Source organism: Parasteatoda tepidariorum, chromosome 1 (assembly GCF_982258835.1).
Source record: "Parasteatoda tepidariorum strain Cologne lab strain chromosome 1, Ptep-v5.0, whole genome shotgun sequence".
Classification (NCBI taxonomy): domain Eukaryota; kingdom Metazoa; phylum Arthropoda; class Arachnida; order Araneae; family Theridiidae; genus Parasteatoda; species Parasteatoda tepidariorum.
The window spans coordinates 23,674,201-23,696,559 of NC_141755.1; the positions used below are offsets into that span (position 1 = coordinate 23,674,201).

Here is a 22,359-nt window from a genome sequence, read left to right on the forward strand (position 1 = left end):
TTGAGATTGTCTTTTGTTGTCGATTCCATTGTTTCAAATTAGTATTACATGTCAGGTGAAAAGATTTTCATTGTCGGAGTATTTTTATTGGCTGAAAAATCACGTGGTAGGATCCAGTTTTTCCTCATTCATTTCCAGATTGTTTTGGCTGTCATCAGCATTAAAACTAATGAAAGTCGAAAAGGTATTGTTTTTCTATAAAGATTTTTGATTAATTAATTAAGATTAATTAAGATTAAATAAGATTAATTAATAAAGATTAATTAATTTAAAATGAAAGTTCTATTATTTGTAGTAGTCTTGACTACTCTTGACTAAGAAAAATAATCTAAATAAAAATATATATTTTTAAAAACCATGTTTTTTGTAGTGAAGAATAATAATTAAAAAGTAATAATTTTTAAAAAATATAAAATAAAAATTAAAAAATTTGCAATTTAAAATAAAAAAATTCAAAATAAAAAATAATATTTTTAAAAACCACGTTTTTGTAGTGGAGAATAATAATTAAAAAAAATTTGAAAAACGAAAAACGTGGGACGCATGAAATACATAACAGTACATATACACATTTTCTTACTCATACTCATGCACAGCCACATATACAAAAACATATTCCACATCAACATTCAGATACAATTACAATTACAGATATACATACACATATTCTCAAGAGCACACATACACACATTAATATAACATTACTGTTATGTATTTCATGCGCCCCACGTTTTTCGTTTTTCAAATTTTTTTTAATTATTATTCTCCACTACAAAAACGTGGTTTTTAAAAATATTATTTTTTATTTTGAATTTTTTACTTCATAATTAACAAAACTATAGATGTACTTCGTATATTTAGATGGTTTTGGACTACAGATTGCGTATTTCAACGCACATATCTATAGGTTTTACTATTTCAATGTAACATACACCGAAGAGGCATTACATTATGACCACCCTCCATCTATAACAATGGGCTCTCCCAGGAACAATGCTTTCATGGGGTACATTAGGACCCATAATCCTCATAGAACAATCCCTGACGTCTGTAGGCTACTTGAACATAGTTGCAGACCAGGTTCACCCGTTCATGGCAACAGTTTTTCCTGCGGGGGATGGTGTTTACCAACAGGATAATGCACCATGTCATAAGGGTCGAATCGTCATGGATTGGTTCGAGGAACATTCCAATGACTTTCAAGTCATGCCTTGGACCCTAAATTCACCTGACCTTAATCCAATAGAGCATTTGTAGTCCTACTTGGAAAATCAAATTCGTGCTGCCACGCTACCCCCGTCGCAATGTGAGGGAATTGCAGGAAAAGTTGGTGAGCGCTTGGTATCAGATACATTACCACCTTGTGGAATCAATGCCACGGCGGGTGCTAGCAGTTTTGAGGGCTAAAGGTGGTCCTACATGTTATTACCAGGGTGGTCATAATGTAATGGCTCTTCGGTGTACGTGCTTTGTATATTTAGATGGTTTTGGTCTATAGATTGCGTATTTCATAGCACATATCTATAGGCTTTACTATTTCAATGCAACATAAATGCTTATCAATTATAAAAACCCAAATAGAATTGCGAATTTATTCAAATTTATTTCCTGAAATTAAACTAAAGCTGTAATTAACAAATCTAATGCAATTTTGTGAGAAAATTATTCTGACCACCTAATCTAATTAAAACATTGTATGGATCAGAATCGATCAAAAGAAAATTTGTTTAGAAAGGTTCAGTGATGCATAATTTAAGATAGTTTCTAATGTAAAATGTTACATTGAATCAATTTTGAATTATTTTTTTAAAAATCTAACAGGGATGTGAAAAGAGATGTGGTTTGGAGTATATGATGCGTCTTTGCAACTGCACTATGAGACACCTTCTGCACGGATCAATTTTTACCAGAAAGCGACTTCCCTTTAAATTGTGTGATTTTAACAACTCCACAGAAAGTAAGTAAATAATTTTTATAATGCACACAGCACAGATAACATGTAAAATGCTCCCATTCCAATGCTAGAGCATATAAAAAGGCGACGCGTTATTTTCTAAGTACGCAAAATGACAACACTCTCTGCCCAAATGGTTTCAGCTCCCCACTGTGAAAAAAATTAATTATTGATTTTAGATGATGAATTTATCGTTAGCTTTTATTATTCTTAATATAATATAAAATTCCTTGCAATCATTTGGTTATTTGTTTTATTCGAATTCTGTAAAATACCTAGATGTTTTATTTAAAGACAGTGTGTGTTAATTAAGATCGTTTTGTAAAGTATATTAAGAGTTAATTTAAATATTTATCTCACCAAATATATATTTATATTATTGACATGCTCCATTATTTATTTTAAACTAACAGAAGAGTAAATACGGTTACGCGTTATTGCGTATTATTACTACATGAATGATTTACGGTAATTTATCGGAGTAAACTTTTTCTTTTCTCTATTTATAAAAGAATTTATCATACAATAGAAGAGTAAATAAAAATATGTTAATTACGCTTTTTATGAATTAAGGAACTAAAATCTAAGATGAAATATATGGAATTGATTAGAAAATATATAATGTACTGTATAAGAAAATAAATTCAAAACACTAACAAGAATTCATACAATCGCGTTTTGATTAAAACACTTTTGTTGAAATGAAGCGAATAAAAAAAACGCAACTTTATCATTGTAATTAGTTAGTTTGAAGCAAAAAAATTATTTTAATTCCAACTCGTCCTTTTTTTTTATATATACAACAAAAATTTCTATAACTTTTTGAACTCATTATGTTTTTTTACTGCTCTCAATAACTTAAAAGAAATAAGATGTTGATAACTGCCGAAATGTCAAACAATTTTGCTTTGATGAAGGTACGAACGTATTACTTAATCAAAATTACTTGACTAAAAATGTCTGGAGATCGAGTGAAGCAATCTGAAAAAGCAGGAGATGTTAGACCTCATAATATTACATGAAAGTTTTGCTAACTATATACATTATTGAACAAAATACTGCATAGTGGCAAGTATAATTTCTTTTATTCGATTCCTTATTAGTTACTTTTTAATTAGTTTTTAGTAATTGCTTTTGTTTAATTAATTAATTAAAATAAAAAAAAATCTTAACTCGGAAGAGCTTGTTTTAACTATTAAATCCATTTCAAGACAAGTTGACTCTGACCTTAAGTTATGTAAGACTTTCCAATAATTACAAAATTTTCCAATTATTTAGAATCACTTTATTTAGCATGTCAGCAAAAGAAATAAATAGAAAAATCCGCAAAAACGTTCGGTTTCGGATCGATAGTATTTGCATTGATGTTAATAAACATTTTAAATAGTTTTATTCTTTAAATATTGAAAAGCTAAATAATGTGTGCAGTTCCATAATTTAAAGCTATCGGTGTAAGTTCATATAAATAAGAGTTATTGATTTATTTTGTTTACTTTTCAGGAAATTGCGCGATCAAATCATCAGAAGATATTGAAAGACATAGTAGCTCTTGTAAATGTATACCTCCGTGCAGGTGAAAGTTCTTTTAAAATTACTTTTATATTATTATGTAACGGGAAATATTACATGTGATAGGGGCGAAATTATTTTGTCCTCTATTAACGCATTTGTTAAAAAAGACTTGATCTTAATGAAGTTTTTACTCTATAAAAGTAAATATAAACGCACCAATATTTATTCATCGTTACTTCCTTCGTTCAAAATTTTTTATTTGGAGTTTTTGATACATAAGGGGAATATCAGCGATCAGTAAACAAAATTGTCATATTTATCCAGGAGTGAAATACAGGAGTGTAAATTTTTCATAAATATTTCGAAAACTGAAAATTTTAAAAAATATTACTTTTTATTTAGAGTATTTAAAAGTGTGATAACTGCGCGTGTTCAGCTTTTTCATGAGGGTTTTGGGGACTTGAATTACTGCGCACTGGGTTTTTGTTTGTGTTTTGACGAAGTGGGAAAATGATGGAATGCTTTTTTGTTTATGTTGGTGTATGGCAAAGCTTGTATCAAGCATTTCTTTATAGATTTTTAATAAAAAAGAAGCGGGCATTTTAAATGAGTTTTCTTTAATTATCGGATTTTTATTCTAAGCAATAACACTAAATACTCGTATATATAGCAATACTAATAAAACTGCATACTAATATAACTACATAAATATTTTGAGCACTACACTATTTACGATTCCAAAGCCTAATTCATAGATCATCGAATGGAAATACTGATTCAATATGGTTACTACAGGAATTGATTGTAGGGACTCTTGTTCTATCGAGAGTAAATTAATCTACTAAAAAAGATTTTCCACTTTCACAAATAATTGGAACTGGCAACGTACTAATACGTGCATTTAAAACGTGTTTTCCGGAAAATAAGTACAAAGAACTCCGAACAATGCTGAAGATAGTTGGCTTCCCCACCATCAGATATATTTTAAAGCTATATCACCTGCAACAGAAGGCTTCTTTCTGTTAATATTTCTAAACAATAATTTTTCCTGTTATAAATTTCATTGATTATTGCGTTTGCTTTGTTTCAGAGAGACCGTTTACAGTTATACTGTTGCATCAAGTAAACTGAATGAAAACTACTTCAAGACCGTGAAAGCAATTCACACCCTCGTATTTGATAATGAAACTGAAAGTATGAAATATATAAATTATACAGATGAGTAAGTCCTCAAAAATATATTTATCATCATTTATTTAACATTCTTATAATGTTCCTGAAACCTTAACCCGTTCAGAACCTTAATCACACATACGTTAACATATGCGTCTTCCTTCACGGCCTACGGTATCACATGAGATGAGCCTTTCTGACACCAGCAGCCCAGACTTAGACGGACGTAATTTCAATTTGGAAGGCTTTATCTCAATTTTTAAACGACACTAGATGGCGGTTTAAATACGTTATAATTTATAATAATGTTTCATAGAGGATTGGATTTCAATGTGTTTTTCCATTCCGAGTTTGCTTTTTTTTCCCATTCGGATTATTTAAACGTGTAATAACTGTGAGTGTTCGACTCTTTCTAGAGGGTTTTGGGCACGTAACTACTGCGCTGCACTACTGTCTACATTTTGACGGAGTGGGAAAAGGGTGAAAAGCTTTTCCGATTATGTGGATATAGACTTGTAGTTTGGGGTTTACTATAAAATATTTTGCATGTTTTAAGTCAGTTTTGAAATTGTTTTTTTTCTCACTATTGCAAACATTTCATTTCAGTATATTCGGGTACTATTAATGATAATATGCTATAAAATTCAGTGTACTTAATTACAATAATGATTTAATACGAATTTTTGAATCAAGCTTGACTTAGCAGGGAAAATCGCTTTGCCACCTGCGTACGTAAACTCTTGGAGCATGGGGGCCTGGGAAAGCACTTTTTTCTCCTTTCGTCGGTCCTGATCAGGTTATTAAGTACCAATTTCATACAGATTGTAAAGGTATTTAATTTTTGTATTTGATCACTTGAAACTATGTTCAGCTTCAACTACATTCAACCTTAAATGAAAAAAGATAGTTAGAAAAAAATGCGAACATCCTTAATAACTTTTGATCCTAATGATCGCCTTTTCACGTATTAGTATTCAATCTTAATGGATCTGTTGCTTAACCTTAAATGTGCTACATATTTAACATATTTCTTTGTTAGAAAATTCAGTTATTTTAGTTTGATTTGAAATACCATTGCAATTTTTTTATGAATATGTGTACATTTCATAATTGGCCGATCCAACTGTGTAGTGGTCAGGCAGCTGACCTCACATCAAAGGTCCTGGTTTCGAATGCCGGACAAGGTATGGATGTTCTTTCATTCTCTGTACAATCAGTCTTTACTGTGGGAGCAAGGTTAACCCACCTAATATGGTGCCCCTGAAACAGGGGCCAGCAAATCTGCCCTACTGATACCTAAATGACGAGTATAAATTGGCTGGGCATTGGAAGAAAAAAATTTCATAATTGGTTGTATGAGAGAAATTATATTAAAAAAAAAAACTTATTCTCTCTTTTTGTCATTTTACTTTCAATAATTTTATAAAGGCAATCAGAATTAATAAGCAAATAATGGATTACTGATTTGTTCTAAATATAATTACAGATTTAAAAAGTCTTAACTCTCGGAACCCATTTAACACTATTTGGAAACCTCTGGTCAAAGTTATTTTCGGGCAAAATATCTAAACAAGAGTGAGATACACTATTTAATGCTCAAATGTCTCTAAAAACTCTTGGTTTTTACAAGCAAATTCTATGCAAAAATAAAGAGAAAGGAAGTGAAATTTTATTTGTTTCATTCATGTGTAAACAACAGCCACCTCAGTTATATTAGGTGTCATTAAGCTTCAAAGTTGGAAAGACACTTATGATTCCTCTTGAATAATATTATGGATACGAATGGTAAAATAATGTTTATAATGAAATAACTAATTTATCTGTCACTTTTTACTTTTGATTCGCATCAAAACAATATTTATTTAAATTAGCAGAAACTTTAATATTTTAAATTGACATTTCTTATAATAAGTATTAATTAAAATTTATTATACAAAGTATTTGTGTAAGGCATAATTTACGATTAATTACACGAAACATAGATATTCTACTTTCTTTCACCCATTACCTGTGAAGAATCGTATCAAACGATTAAATTACACTGTAAGAGGATTTCACAAGAAAACTTTCAGAAAAATGACTTAGCAACTATATTTTTTTCTCTACGTAGAAATAAATAGAATTTTAAAATTAAGTGCACTTTTAAAGAGAAAAATTCGGGTTCTAAAATATTAAATTTACACCTCTTGTTTTTTTTTATATTTTTCATATATATTTTTCATATATATTTTAAATAATTCTTTTTAGAAAATCCTTGCTGGGTGTGAAAGTATACTTTAACGCATTTATGGTATCCAGTCATAAGGAAGTGGCATCTTACAGCGTATGTATTAATATATTTGCCTTTTCTCTCTCAAAAATATATTATCAGTTATTTATTTAGTGATCTTTTTTTTTAAATTTTAACAATTTTTTTCATTCTTATGCTTGGAAATATGCTTGTTTTAGGAGAAAAGTTTAAAAATTTTCCTAATTGGATTTCGTACCTAAATATATAAAATAAAAAATTCAAACATTCTTTAGGTTAAAAAAACTCCAGACAAATTTCTACTTTTATGTAAACTGAAAAATATTTTTAAATTTAATAATATTTTTCAGTTTACCTAAAAGTTGAAATTTAGTGAGAGTGTTCAGCCGGAATTGAACCTGAGACATACCAGTCAGTAAACAATTAACCTAACCACTACGGCAGTATTTTCCCCCTTCTTTTCGTTATTAAAAGAACTTAAAAGTTGATGGGGGCCATATCTTATCACTGTGATGTAAAATATTTACCCCATTTTATATTTTTGATCATGCTGTTTAATTTGAACTTCTTTGATTCCAAATTAGGATGGTTATACTTTACATACCTATACTTACTGCAATTTACAAACAGAAAACCTTTAAAAAAATAATATTCATTAATAGAACTTAACAAGGAAATTTATCGATAATTTCAAATAGTTGATATATTTTGTCGACAAAGATTAATTTCGCGACGCTTTAAGTGACTCTAATGACATTTTTTTTTGTGTATGTGACACAGTATACTAAAATGCTATCTTATTCCTATCAACGTATTCGACTTATATACTTATGCACAAGTCGTTTTTGGCCTGTTAACATCATCAAATTTAAGTCTATCAAAGATCCTATTAGCTTCGATAATCGATGGAACATTTACCACATTCCTTGTCAGTGCGACCTTGGCTATATTAAACAAACTAGACGTGTTGTAAAATTTAGACTTAAGGAACACGATTGATATGTCCGTTATCACGAAATCATGTCTTGAAATCATAAATTGCTGCACATTGGTGGAATCTTGGGCATAAATTCAATTTTGACAATGCTAAATTATTTCCATCCCACTCGCATCAGCTCATCTTGATGCCCTGAAATCTTGTTTTATTCATTACGAAAGCTGACTCCCTTGTTAAGGACATTAGTACCATACAACCGCTCCAAAGAGCGTGGAAATGTATTTTACCCCGATTCGCTCCTTTCGGCCAGAGTTGTTTTTTCTTGTTCAGTTTTCCACTTTTTCTGTCTCGGCTACCGTGGTTTTTCTATTTTTGTTCCCCATCTTTATTTTTCCATTTTCCTTCGGCAACTTTACGTTTTCTCACTTACGTCTGCCAAGTCTTTAAAATGGGCTTATATTTTTGAAGAACTTAAAACATGTCGACTATTATTTGCTATTTATATCTTTTTGAAGCTATTGATCTGGTATAATCGGGTAAGTATGTTACTAGTTTCCTTTTTCTCAATGCATCAATGTAAAATATTTTTAAAAATATATTTATAATTTTATGAGTTCCTTCAAACATATATTTTTACTTTAAAATGATAATTTATGCTACCTATCTATTTTTTAGTGGGAAACCATGGTAGCAAATATTGGTGGAAACTTGGGATTCTTCATGGGGCTGACAGTAGTCACGTTCTTTGAAATTACAGAGTTCCTTTGGGATCTCGTCTCCATGATTTGTGGCCGTTTTCCTTCGGCGAAAATAAACACAGCCAATAAGATGTAAGATTTTTAAATATGTTGTTATTTGATTAACTGCATTGCTCTTCACACGTGTCCAAGAGTTCGTGGGTTCGATCCCCGCCGGCCGAAGACTCCCAGTGTAGTAAAATGGTGACTGATGCACGATAAATCTGTCGCGTCGCAAAGTCCTCCATGTTCCCATAATAAATCAATACCTCCGGAGGTACTGCTCCACGAGTTTCCTTGTCTTCTGAATTGGTTCAAAATTACAAGACTACGGAGTTGAATATAAGTAGTCGTAAACCAAAAAAATTGGTTCGGCTGTTCAACGACGACTATAAAAAAAAGTTTTTATAATCATTGTTTTCTTCGAATAGAAATAAAACATTTAAATTTAAAAAAAAGCTAAAAATTTTATAAAATTTATAAACATACATTTTAATAAAAAATTAAAAGTAAAATTCCCTTAATTAGTTTTCATAATTAAATTTAAAATAAAAAAGTTTAATTTTCTATAATAAAACATTTTGTTTAAAAGATTAAAAAGTTAAAGCTGCGAAAGAATTTTATAAATAAAGTTTATTAGTAGCCATGAATATATCTAACCAATGGAAGACTATATTTTAAAAACATTTAATGTGAGGAATGAAGCTTTTTCATTGCTTTATTAATAACAGTCTTAAAATTAAGCTTAATGTCAGACAGTTAAATTCACAGATCGTTGCAGCATCTTAATTTTGTTCTTGGAGTATGTATGAGCTGAAAATTAATAAAATAAATTAAAATATAGTTTTCGAGAAAGAGCTGCTTTAAATGTTCAGAATTATTATCAGAGATATATTATTTTTTATTCTTTAGTTTTGTTATTTTATTTTGATTTGAAAATTTCTATTGGAAATACAATTATTTTATCTATAAATACTAATCATTTTCAAATGTAAATGTATTTATGAAAATTTAATAGAATTCGAAACGTATTTTTTTAAACTTTGCTTTTTCTTTATGAGTTGACTTTTTGTTTGAATAATTTTATATAATCAACTGAAATTTAAGTAAATTATGGATTTTTGATTAAATATATTTACAAGTTTCAAACCATTTCAGACTTTACAGGTATGTCCTGAATAACTGTCTCATATTTTATTAGTTACTGAGTAATTTCTTTAATCAATTTAACATAAAAGTAAAACCTTATAGTTCTATTTGAAAACAGAACTATGGTAAATACATAGCAAAAAGGCAATTTTCTAGAACTAGTCTCTGTATTGTACCTTGAAATGAGAAAAAAAGCCCAAGTTATGACAAATCTATTTTCCTGTGAATTATGTCACCCACAATGAGTACGATTTTTATACTCTTAGTCTTGGCCAAGCTCTTAGTAAAGATATGAATTTTCGGAATATACCAAAAAATATTCTTCGGCATTACGTTTATGACTAACAGGATTTATGTTAGTCCATGAAAAATAAGTTTTAATTGCATGAATATTCAAATTCAATAAATTAACAAGTTTAGCAGAAAATATATCAAATCAATTTATGTAAGTCAAAATCAGTATTATCCGAAGAGTAATATCAAATAGTCGAAAATGCAACACCGTGCTATGTTGTACCTTGTAAAACATTCCTTATAATATATATACTTGTGAAGTGCATGAATTCAGTTGGTGAATTCAGCAAGATATATTGCTGAATTCACCAACTGTCATTATTAAAAGAGTAAAAAGATTTCTTTTAACTCCAAATTTGGTAAAAAGATTAATATCATATTTTTCATATCATTCATAAAGTATGAAAATCTTTCATCTTGAAAAAGCAAGTAAACAGGAGGACTAAATTATGCTGAGTAATATTTCTCTTCTTATTATATTTATTTTTATGCATAGTATTTTTGTGTGAATTTTTATAAAATTTTTGTGTATATATTTCTTTATTTTGTAAATATTTTTCTTCTTATTTGTTTCTAGTGATCAGAAAACTGTTTCCAGCAATCGTGCTCGAAAGAAGAAGAAACGCAGGAAATCAGTTTGAAAGAAAAAATCATATAAGTGCACACGCATTTGATAAAATGCACGAAAACACGATTATAAAGGATGATTTTTAATTTTAATATTTCGAGAGAATTTGTGACTTATTGCAAGGGATGTTTTTGTACAATGCAGTTCTGTCATGATAATTAATGTGCATCAATCTAGCTATAATATTTTTCAATTTAATTAATAAATTGCAATTAAAAAAAGCATTGACGCAACAGCCTGTAAGTAGGAAAGGGGGTCATGGAGGTCACGACTCCAAAATTTTTTGACCAACGGCATGATTGTGGAAATGTGGTCAGCACTGCGCACAAGCCGCCTTTACTTCCCAGGCAAGCTGGCACCCTTCGATATAAGACTGGGTGGGTTTAAAGCTATCCCGGGGAATCAGACCCCAGTTCTTCTTAGTGTGTTAACCACTGATCACTGGGGAATCAAATTGCAATTTATACTTTTTAATTAATTAAAATAGCTTTAATTAATAAATTTTAATAATTACCCTTACGGTATATTTTTGAATCCTTATCAAAGAAGCAAAAACGTTTAGGTTAAAAATTAGTATTTTAAAAATAAAACGTCAAGAACGAATCCGTTCAACAGCGCACTGATCGTATGACACGGTTTCCGACAGATCACCGAAGTCAAACACCACTGGCTGTGGTTAGGTGGTTGACAGCATATATCAGCCAGCGAAGCAACCGATGCTGCACGCTATCGGTCCTTGTTCAACTGTTTTACCATAAAAGACTCGACTTCACGCGCAAAGTTTCGTGCTACACTGTAAAAGATATCCCGAAACGTTTTTGAATGTATGGACCGTTACGGTGCATGTAATTTTTCAAAAACGTGTCTGAATATTTCGATGCATTCAGAAACCTCTTTCCATAATATTCTGAAACCTTTCTCATAACTTCAGATTTATAATTTTGGATTTGTTTTTTAATATGAAGCGTTTCTTTTCAGCGTTTCTTAAAATTTAGGAAATGTCTTGTGGGGCTTGGCTGCCAACAATGGCAATAGCCATTAATAAAAAAATAACTCAAGATAGATTTGAGTTGACATGATGCTAGTAAATTAGGATTTAAAAGTTGTAGGGGTAACTACGTTACAATGCAATTTAGCTTCTTTCTTTTGAGAATAAAATATATATTCCTCAATTGATATGAAGCGTGATATTAAATGAAGTTCTCTGAGATTTTCGAAACATTTTTGTTGAGTAAAAATTAGTTTCTGAAATTTTTTACTGTGTACAAAAGCGGGGAAGCCATGCCTTCGGATCATTCTCGGGGATATTTCTCTGACCGTTGCCCATTGGACAGCTCTACTGCTACGTAAAAAAACTATACGTTACATACAATCAAACGCATACAACAAATCTTATAACTATACAGAACCGGTCGCATAATGTTAGCCAGTATAATGTATGCTAGTATTGGGTCACCAGCTCATTCATAGCAACTAAGGCTGGCTTTTTGCTAGTAATTAGCAATCGGTATGTCATACGCCATTAAATTCTCTTGTAACAAAGTAAACAATCTGCGTCGAACTTTTTAAATAACGCAGATTAAACTCAGTTTTATATACTATCCATAAGAATTAAAATTTTACGCATCACTGATATCCATAGTTGGTCTGAATTTTTTATTTTATTTTCTAACCGTCGTTGAACATCCGACCCAATTTCTGGGTTTACGACTGATAATAACAAGCTTAAGCCCGTCCCGCCCCGTAAGGGGGCATCCGGGGGCACTCCGAAAGTTCGAAGTGAGCGTAACAGTTCAATTACATGAGCAAACATATTCAAAATTTTCAAATTAGAGTTTTAACAAATAGGTGGAATATTAAATATGAAATCCAGAAAACAGTGCTACTTAGAAATAAACTAAGCAAGCAAACATTACAAAGAAAATAAACAGTAACAATCAGAAGAGATATTGATGTCGCATCTTCAGTAGGAATGCAAAGTTAATAAAAGGAAACAATTTCACATGAAAAATATAGGATGTTTGTAACTCAGATTACGACTGGATAATTACGGCTGGCGCAACAGTACTAAAGGTATCAAATTCCAGTAATTTTTTTCCCTTTTTTTTTTAAACAGAAAGGACATATATATACTATAGATAAAAACTTTAGGAACACAAGCGATTAAAATTTTCAAAATGAGGAATCACATAGGGGCAGAGATTGACAAAGCATGAAACTAAAGCACAAAAAAAGGAAAACCGCGAAAACCTCCCACGGTTAACCTGACGGTAAGGGGACTCTAATCCATGATCCGTCTACCACTGAGGATAGTTTATGTCAACACTGAGGTCGGTGCAAACTGGGTGCAGAATTCGTATCGACTAGCCATCGCTGGGATTTGAACCCGGCTCACCTCATTGGAAGGGGAAAGCTCTATTTCCTGAGCCACCACGGCTTAGTTGGTTTGAATTGGAAAATTAGAAGGAAATTAGAAAATGTGTACTTTTTTTTGTACAGAAAATTTGTTTAAACATGAATTAATTGACGATCAAGATGGCGAATTTCAAGCTTCATAAAGTATAAAAAAATAATGGAAGCTTTATAAGTATGTTAAATAATGGAGGTGACACAACGAAGGAGCCGGCCCAATGATAGTATGTTTCGTCTAATTTCCCGAAATCACAGAAAAAACTACTAAAAAAAACTTTATTCAACATTCGTTTGTATTATAAAAACAATTTGTATTTCATGTATTTGCAATACCATTAATGAAAAAAATAATTTTAAAAACTCCGTTTAAGAAAAACACGTCTCAATATCACAGAAAACATGAGTTTTTTCCAGGAATACAACTCAGTAATGTTTTTTGTTGTCCTTTCGTTTTCATACGACTGTTTATGAAATGTTTGGCGCTTTTATCCCAACGACTTCGACTCTCCAGCACCTGCAAAATTTCATAAATTGTTACATACGCTGAAAAAATTTCCATAAATTTAATAATTATTTTTTAATAACAGTGTTTACAAAAATAACTATTTTTTAGCAACAAAACTGTTTACGAAATTTTAAGAATGTTAAGTAATAGAAAGTGTCAAATGGTCTGTATGGTCGTCAAGGAGCTGATCTCATGCCAGAAAGGTCCCGGGTTCGAATCCCGGACAAGGCCATAGGTGTTCTTTCCTTCTCTTCTCCGTACTATCTGCCCTTAATGTGGGAGTAACGTTAGTCCATCGCCTAATGTGATGCCCCAGAAAGAGTAATCAACAAATCTGCCTTTCAATATCCGGGTGGGCATTGGAAAAAAAAGTGTAATGGAAAGTCAGATAAAACCGATTTCTTAAGCATTCTTTCTCTTTTTCTTTTTAAGAAAGTACTTTAATAAAATAGTTTAAATTTTTATTCGAATGATAACTCACCCTATAGTTTCGAATATAGTTCATTTAATGTGAAAAAAAATATTAAGGAGAAAAAATTAGCCTTTAAAAAAAATGCTAGTACGCAATTTTAACCAAGTCTAAAACTAGGTATCTCATTTTATAAAAAAAATCCTAAGTGATGCTATCGCTCCTTTTTGTTTGTTCAACTTAATGTTATATTTTGATTTGCTGCGCAATAACTATAAGACTTTGAAACTAGAAAGTACAAAAGTATACAAAAAATATACAATAAGTTGGATGAAGAAATTTAAAGATCAATATTTTGTTCAAGAATTATTAACTGTTAAATTTGTTGTAAACTTATACAAATTTTTACTTTAATATTTTTTTCGTAATTCTAATTTATTTGAAAGTTTTTTGCAATTTTATGGGATTTTTTTAAGAATATGTCACAAGTTTTTTTACCTTAGTCAAGGTCTTTATTTCATTATCTCGCGCTTTAGTTGATTTCGGAAAACAAAATAAGTGAGATTACATGAAGCCAAATAATAGTTTTTGCAGTTATTAATTGTTATTACCTGTTGATAACTGTTAATTACTGCTAAATAAATAGTATATTTACTGTTAAATTAAGTTTTATCCATCTTCATATTGGTCATTTCAGTAAGATGCTTACGAAAATAGCGTAAAAGGTCAATATGAATAAAAAACATATAGTGAAAAATAAAACGTTTAATACCAGTTTGTTTCAAATTTTAAAAAGTCATCACAATAATGTTACAGTTATTATGTAGCGCATGGGTTACTAAAAATGTACTACAAAATAAATTATTAACTGATTTTAATAATGTTGATCAAAGAAGAAAATCTCGACAATTGCTTTTATTTAAAAAAAAAAATTTAATATTTTTTACATAAAATTTCTTCGTTTTTTTTATCAGAAAAAATACCTTTGAAAAGTCAAAACTTCTGAAAGAAATTATTTTTTGCTTTTTTATGTTTGATAACACACACATAAAAGAACATTTCCAAAAACGTATATACATTTTTAAAAAAATAACTGCCTAGATTTTATGAAATTTCTAACAAGGAATTGAATTAGAAATTAACTAATTAACTAATCAGATAATTCTAACAGATTATGTCTGATAAAGTTTTAAACAGCAGGTAATGAAAGTAAATCGAACATAGAAGAGTTCAGAAGAATTATTAGTGAAGTTTTAAGAAATATTAAATCTTACTTGAAAAGAAATTTCACTCATTTCGAACTTTTTAAGTGGCATTAAATATACAGGTAAAAATTCCAATGAAGTAAATCCACTCATGTTTTGTACTTGCTTCAATAACAGCACAGCCTCGGCACTGTATGAGCTGTCTTGGTTTAAAACATGGACCTGTACAACAGCTCCTTTCACACTCAGAACTTTCGTTGGGAGTTTTGAGCTGCAAATATCAAAGAATCAGTAAATAAAAGAATATAATATGGTTCAAAGTAAAAGGTCGAGTTTGTTGGGATATACAAAGGGTTGAAAAACACTTCACCAATGTGTGACTGCCAGGAGAATGAGAAATCGCCCTGAATCTTGTTGTTGTTGTTGATTTACGTCGCATTAGAGTTGCACAATGGGCTATTGGCGACGGTCTGGGAAGCATCCCTGAGGATGATCCGAAGACATGCAATCACAATTTTGATCCTCTGCAGAGGGGATGGCACCCCCGCTTCGATAGCCCAACGACCTACACGCGAAGTCGAGCACTTTACGGTAGCACAGTTGAACGAGGACCAATACCGCACACCCTCGGTCCCTACGCAGACTGATCCAAGTGGATCACCCACCCGCACTCTGACCGCAGCCAGTGATGCTTGACTTTGGTGATCTGATGAGAACAGTGTCTTAACGATCAATCCACTGCGGGACCCCTGAATCTTGTCGACCGAGGGAAGAAAGTGTTTCATGATGGCCCAAACAGTTAATTTTCAAGTTTTCAACACACAACGACAATTTTGTTTCTTGAACACATTTCAAACCTCCTTCTAAGGGACTCTGCTTGAAACAATTCCTCATGCTTGGACACCCTGTACTAAAATATTCACAATTTGACCAAAAATATCCGGACACCCAGTACTGAAATATTCATAATCTGACCAAAAGTGTCCGAACACTCAGTACTGAAATATTCACAATCTGACCAAAAGTATCCGGACACCCAGTACCAAAATATTCACAATCTGACCAAAAGTATCCGGATACCCATGGTAGAATAATGGCATGGTAGAGTAATGGTAGTTTTCAAGATTCGGAATGGATCCCTTAAATCGTGTTGTTGGAAACTTGAATTCTGAGATGTACCTGGACATACTGGATAATGCTATCTTTACATCTCTATTTCGATATTTTGAGGAAGGCCTAGCCGAATAACTACACCATTCACACATTGAGGTTTGCGAAATCTGTGTTCAAATACAAGATAGGCCTTTTTTTTAAACCCCAATCTAAATCCCATGAGCCGTGATGGCTTAGGGGATAGAGCGTTCGCCTTCCAATGAGGCAAACCGGGTTCGAATCCCAGTCGATACGAGTTCCGTACCCGGCTTGCACCGACCACAGTGCTGACGTGAAATATCCTCAGTGGTAGACAGATCATGGGTTAGAGTAACCTTGCCGTCAGGCTAACCGTGGGAGGTTCTCGCAGTCTTCCTCTCTATGTAACGCAAATGCGGGTTAGTTCCATCAAAATGTCCTCCACGAAGGCAAATTTCTCCCAATACGTGATTCAGGAGTTTCCGTGTCTTCTGGATTGGGTTTAAAATTACAAGGCAACGGAGTTGAACACTGGTAGTCGTAAACCCAAATATTGGGTCGGCTGTTCAACGACGGTTATAAAATAATAAAATAAAATCTAAATCCCATAGAACACCTTTGGTGTGAATTAGAGTTTAGATTAAATAGCCAGCCAAATGAACCTTCCACAGTGCCAGTAATCACCACAGTTGTGCGATGGGCGCATGGAACTTATAGCCTTCTATCAAAAACTGGTGGAGAGTCACCGCCGGATGCGTGCATCTGACTTTCATTGATGCAAAAGAGGAACCAACATGATATTATTGCATGCCTTTGAACCACTCCTTACCACTGGCTGACATTTTTTTTTTTGTTTATGTACTGGGATAAAAAAAATTTCGCTCGCAAGAAAAGGAAAATGAGGGTGGCATTTTAGTCAATTTATAACACTTATCATCTAAATATTATGTAAAAACATTTATAAAAAGGAAAAAATAAATAAATACGAAAAAAGATTAGTCCCTTAAAAATTGTTTAAAGAGTGCAAATGTTTTACCCTTACAATTGAAATAATTCGTTAAATACAGGATTGTCTAAATCTTCTGTCACGATGGCAGTTTTTAAAGGCACGTGATTTGGGAACATAGAAGACGGGCACAACGCCAATTTCACATGGAGTTCAGACATCTCGAAGCTTCTAGCTGGTAGTCGTTGACCCTTTTGCACTGCAAAAAAACACAATCTTTTTTAATAAATATGCATTTTATCTGAAATAATATAGTTTAAACTAAAAGAAACAACGTTATGCTTAATTTCTAACGAAGTTAAAAATAATTGCTTTATATTAAATTAAAAAACTGCCTTAATTTAATTATAAATTTTCAATTAGACGAAAAAAACATAATTATATTTTAATCAGGATTACACATTTATTTATTTATTTACATATTTATTTATTTATTTATGTACGTATTTATTTATTTACATATTTTTTTTATCTATTTATATTTTATCTATTTATTTACATATTTATTTATTTATATGTTTATTAATTAATTTTTTTAAATTAAGTGTTTTCTGGCTAAAAATCTGAAAGATATCTTAATATTTTCCTTGAATTAGTATAATTACCGTTAATGTATAAATCGATGGTGTCTTGTCCAGTTATCTTGTAACCAGCTTGGAATGCTATGTGACCAAGATATTCAACAGGAGAGACCTGGAAATAAATATTTCATTTTAGTTGATCTTTTAATACAGTACAGATACAGTGTAGTTTCTTTTCATTTCAAAACTAAGAATAATGAAATCACATGGCGTAAAAGATAAAAATAAATGATCAAAGGTCGCTTACATTCTTTAGACAACAATATAGTTTAAGCCTTAGAGACATGAGATTAAATCATATTCGATAACTTGCATGCATATATAATAATCAAAAGCGATTAGCAAAAGTTTTTGTATAGGGTGAACAAATAGAATTCCAAATGATAAAAATTTTTTTTTTTTTTAAATAAGAAATTTTTTTCCCATTCATTTTATAAATAGATGGTGGTGAATAAATGCAAAATCTCTGGCCTATCCCGACTTCCGTCGGATTTCGATTTCCCGTGCTCAAAGATGTATTTCTGATCAGCCAGCTGTTGTTGTTGTTTCGTATGCCTGTTAAGGTAAATGGGTGCGATTGCTTTTGTTTTCCAGTGGCGCCATCTATGACCAAGAATTCGACTGTTTTCCGAGTAGTTTCTCTGATTCGATTACAGGCTTTTCTGTAGTGTAGTATCCCCGGTGGTTTCAGCCGGTAATGATTCCGCGCAAATGAAGCGTGTGGAGATCGGGTTATGTTTGCCTTACAAAAATTTTGAGCAGTATTGTCTTCATAAGAGATGAATCTGAGACCGTCGCCAATAGCCACGTTTCAGTGCGACGCTAACAACCTTAACAAAATCCTGCTTGGAAAATAAACAAAATGGGGTACACTCGGAAAATTGTTTTCACTCCTTTTCAAATAAATAATTCAAAATAATATATAAAAATAATATATAAAAATAATAATAATGTTAATAATATAATAATAAATAATTCAAAATATTATATTATATATATAATTACCGTTAACAAAATCGTAAATCTGCAGCAAATTCATGATTCCAAACTTATGATTCCCAATTTATCTGTGATCTTAATTCACTCAGACAGAATAAAAATTTAATTTAATCTACATTTAGCAAAATTTGAAAATATAAGGTCCTTATACATACAAAACTTCATTGCCTATAAACTTGAGTTGAATTTTATACATTGATACGAAAATATTGCAATAAATAGTAACAAATAAAACCTGTAATCAAATAACAGAAATCAAATAAAGTTTTCTTTGCGGTATTCTCTTATTTCAGCTTTTCACAATTTATTCGAAACAAGTTTTAAGATGTTTTAAAGAAGTATCAGCAATATCCCCCTCGTATTTTTTTTCTTTTGCATTTTAAACCGAAGAGAAAACTTAAATGAGAAATAATCGACAGCATCCACTGCCAAGTCAAAGTGTTTCCACTACCGGGCTATTGTGTTTATGTATATAATTTATGTTATAAAAACTACAAAATATACTTACTAACGATTCGGCAATGTGTGTATAGTAATCCAGTTGCAAATCAACAGTGGATTTTGAGTTTAAATCTATTAAGGACATTATTTGTTGCCACACAGCTTTGTAAGAATCTGATTCTAACATGCCTATATATAGAAAGTATTCTCGGAAGTACTCGATATCCTGTAACAGAATAAAATCCTTGCTTGTGAGCCTTTTTTGCATGTAAATTAACAGCAGTAAATAATAAATGAAATAAAATTTTGCTTCTTATACGAAACAATATGAATTAAAGTATTACGTTGTTTTTGCAATGAAAAATTAATAAATGGAGAGACAGATTTTAAAATTATTTATTCAGCACATTTTAAATTTAGCAAAATGAGTAATTAGAAGAATAAAATGGGATCAGTTTTAGAATTAAAATCAAGAAAAAGTTTATGCAAAAATTTTGTTCTTACTTTTTTCAGAGATTCTGCATACTCAGGCGGCTCCTTTAAAATAAAAGATTAAAAATTATTAAAATATAGAATAATATGGAACAGTTCGAAAACAAGAATAGAAACAAAAACTTACACCTTCTAAAAACCTTTTTTGTGCGTAGTTCAAGACCGCTGACCACAACAAAGATAGGAACTTCGGAAATAAATTATCTCTAATTGTTTCCTTGAGATTTTCTAAATATTCATTCAGGTAAATTTGTATTCTCTCGTAGGCCTAAAAATATTTTTATGATATTATAGTATGGGTATAACAGTGGAATAAAGTTTACGGGATTTTATGCAATACATAAGTTTAGAATTCTTGGTAAAAATGAAGTAAAAAAAATGCATAATTTGGGCTAAAAACTAATTTCCAAGCAAAGAAAAACCTTAACAGGAAAAGCGAAATTAAATACATGAAGACATGCTTCATTACGAGAAGAAACTAAGAGAACATAAAATTCATGTAAATAAAGCAGAATGTTCATATGTGTTTGTATGTACCTTATATAAATCCACAATTCTGAAATCAGGTGTACAGTGCCCAAAAAGAGAAAGAAAAAAAAAAAGCGGACCATCCTGAATAACTTTTAAACTAATGATCGGATCTTCACGATAAATGACACAATGTTTCGAGGGGGTGATCTCAAATATGTTAATTAGTAAGTGCAGACGATATTTTAAGTTACGAAATCAGACATAAAAACGCACTTTCTCTGAAAAAGCAATACCTTTTTTTCGACGGATTTGGATTTCTGATCCCCAAAATATAGGAGGTAGTCACAATAGTTTAGTCAGGGGAGCGCTCCAAAGTTTGAACCCTATCATGTTAATTTTACTTTTTGCGTATTTCGCTAAATCTCGAAAATTTTTTAATCAAATTGATAAATTTTCACACACAATTATAAGATTCGTTTATTCAAAGATAATTTCAAGCAAGAAACAACTTTTCATAAATATTTTTTATTATTTAAGAATGGTCTAAAAATGGTCGAAATAGTTCCCGAGAGATCGAATTTCAAGTATCTGAATTTTTTTAAATTCAATTTCTCAGGAACTATTCAACCAATTTTGCTCAAATATTTCATTTAGTCATATAAAATTACAATCTTTAAAATAGTTGCAAAAATTTGCATATCTTAAAATTCAAAATTTTTTGATCATTCTTAAGTAAAATAACAAAAAAATAATTAATATTTACCGAAGGTTATTTTTTGCATTTGAATATTATCTTTGGATAAACTAATTTTATAATTGTGGGCAGAAAAGTTTCGATTCCCTTAAGAAATTTATTGAGATATAACGAAATACGCAAAAAGTAAAATTAGCATTTAGGGGTATATGGAACCACGGGTTTCTTGCATTAGACTTTTGAAGCACGTCTCTACAAATCTTAATGAATGAAACTCAGCAAGAACTAAAAAAATAAAATTGAGCTTATCTATTAAGCCATAGAAAAATTGCGATAAATTCCGAATCTAACATCTTAAATGACACTATATGTATAATCAATTATTCTACAGGTGAGTTGAACTCATATCATTGTAAATTTAGTATTGAATGCAACTAATAATTAAAAATTAAAGGTGTTATATTTGGTGCCATGGATTTGTAGTATTGGGATATTAGGACACTTATCCTTTAGGAGGGTGTGGTAAAAAAATCTATTTTATTTTATAACCGTCGTTAAACAGCAGATCCCATTTTTGGGTTTACGACCACTAATGTTCAACTACGTAGCCTTGTAATTTTGAACCCAATCCGGAAGACAAGGGAACTCTGTATCGAGTATTGGAAGAAATTTACCTTCGTGGAGGACTTTTTGATGGAACTAACTCACATATGCGTCACATGGACAGGAAAACCTCGAGAACCTCCCACGGTTAGCCTGACGGCAAGGGGACTCTAACCCAGAATCCGTCTACCACGGAGGATATTTCACGTCACCACTCTGGTCGGTGCAAGCCGGATGCGGAATTCGTATCGACCAGCCATTGCTGGGATTCGAACCCGGTTCACCTCGTTGGAAGGTGAACGTTCTATCCCCTGAGCCATCGCAGCTCTAAAGAAGTCTATTACTACAGTCAAATAAATCATTTAGTGAAAAGTAAATGAATAATTCAGAGTTTTTCTTTTGCGCCTATTATTTCTAGAATATATATCGCATATAAATAAAGAAGAAACAAGAAATAAGTCTCCCTACTTGTCCTGAGGAGGGGGAATTCATCCATGAACTCAACTGTTTCTCACAGACAGAAACGAGGTTGTCAGACATATCGTCCAACATTTTCATGATGACATGATCCAAGTGAATATCCATGGATTGATGCACTAAATTCAGTATCCTCAGCACTTGCTTTTTCATGGTACAGTCTAAAGCATCATTCAGCAAAGACAGTGATTCCTCCCACTGCATCTTTATGGAAAGTTCTTTGAGAAACTCTCTAACATGATCAACGCTGTTTGCTAAAATTACAGCCTACAAAACATAAAAACATTTTTATAAAATACCA

At 31.3% G+C, this 22,359-nt stretch overlaps 2 protein-coding genes across 7 annotated transcripts in view; one reads left to right on the forward strand and one right to left on the reverse strand.

The window, feature by feature from the left end:
- LOC107457011 (epithelial sodium channel subunit beta-like) overlaps nt 1-13,111 on the forward strand; it is a 34,317-nt gene extending 21,206 nt beyond the window's left edge. The window contains exons 5-10 of the mRNA XM_016075030.4: nt 1,822-1,957; nt 3,455-3,527; nt 4,557-4,688; nt 6,887-6,962; nt 8,500-8,654; nt 10,582-13,111. Coding sequence (XP_015930516.4) covers nt 1,822-1,957; nt 3,455-3,527; nt 4,557-4,688; nt 6,887-6,962; nt 8,500-8,654; nt 10,582-10,645 — 636 coding nt within the window. The 3' untranslated portion in view covers nt 10,646-13,111. The remainder of the gene's footprint in view (nt 1-1,821; nt 1,958-3,454; nt 3,528-4,556; nt 4,689-6,886; nt 6,963-8,499; nt 8,655-10,581) is intronic.
- A 195-nt stretch (nt 13,112-13,306) lies between these two features.
- The window catches only part of LOC107457015 (C2 domain-containing protein aex-1), a 46,637-nt gene continuing 37,584 nt past the window's right edge, over nt 13,307-22,359 (reverse strand). For all 6 annotated transcript variants that reach the window (XM_087160327.1, XM_016075040.4, XM_087160326.1 and 3 more), the window contains 8 exons: nt 22,050-22,325; nt 19,941-20,081; nt 19,826-19,858; nt 19,389-19,547; nt 17,906-17,993; nt 17,337-17,499; nt 15,233-15,434; nt 13,307-13,558 (listed from right to left, as the gene is read on the reverse strand). In XM_087160327.1, the coding sequence (XP_087016453.1) occupies nt 13,433-13,558; nt 15,233-15,434; nt 17,337-17,499; nt 17,906-17,993; nt 19,389-19,547; nt 19,826-19,858; nt 19,941-20,081; nt 22,050-22,325 (1,188 nt within the window). In that variant the 3' untranslated portion in view covers nt 13,307-13,432. The remainder of the gene's footprint in view (nt 13,559-15,232; nt 15,435-17,336; nt 17,500-17,905; nt 17,994-19,388; nt 19,548-19,825; nt 19,859-19,940; nt 20,082-22,049; nt 22,326-22,359) is intronic.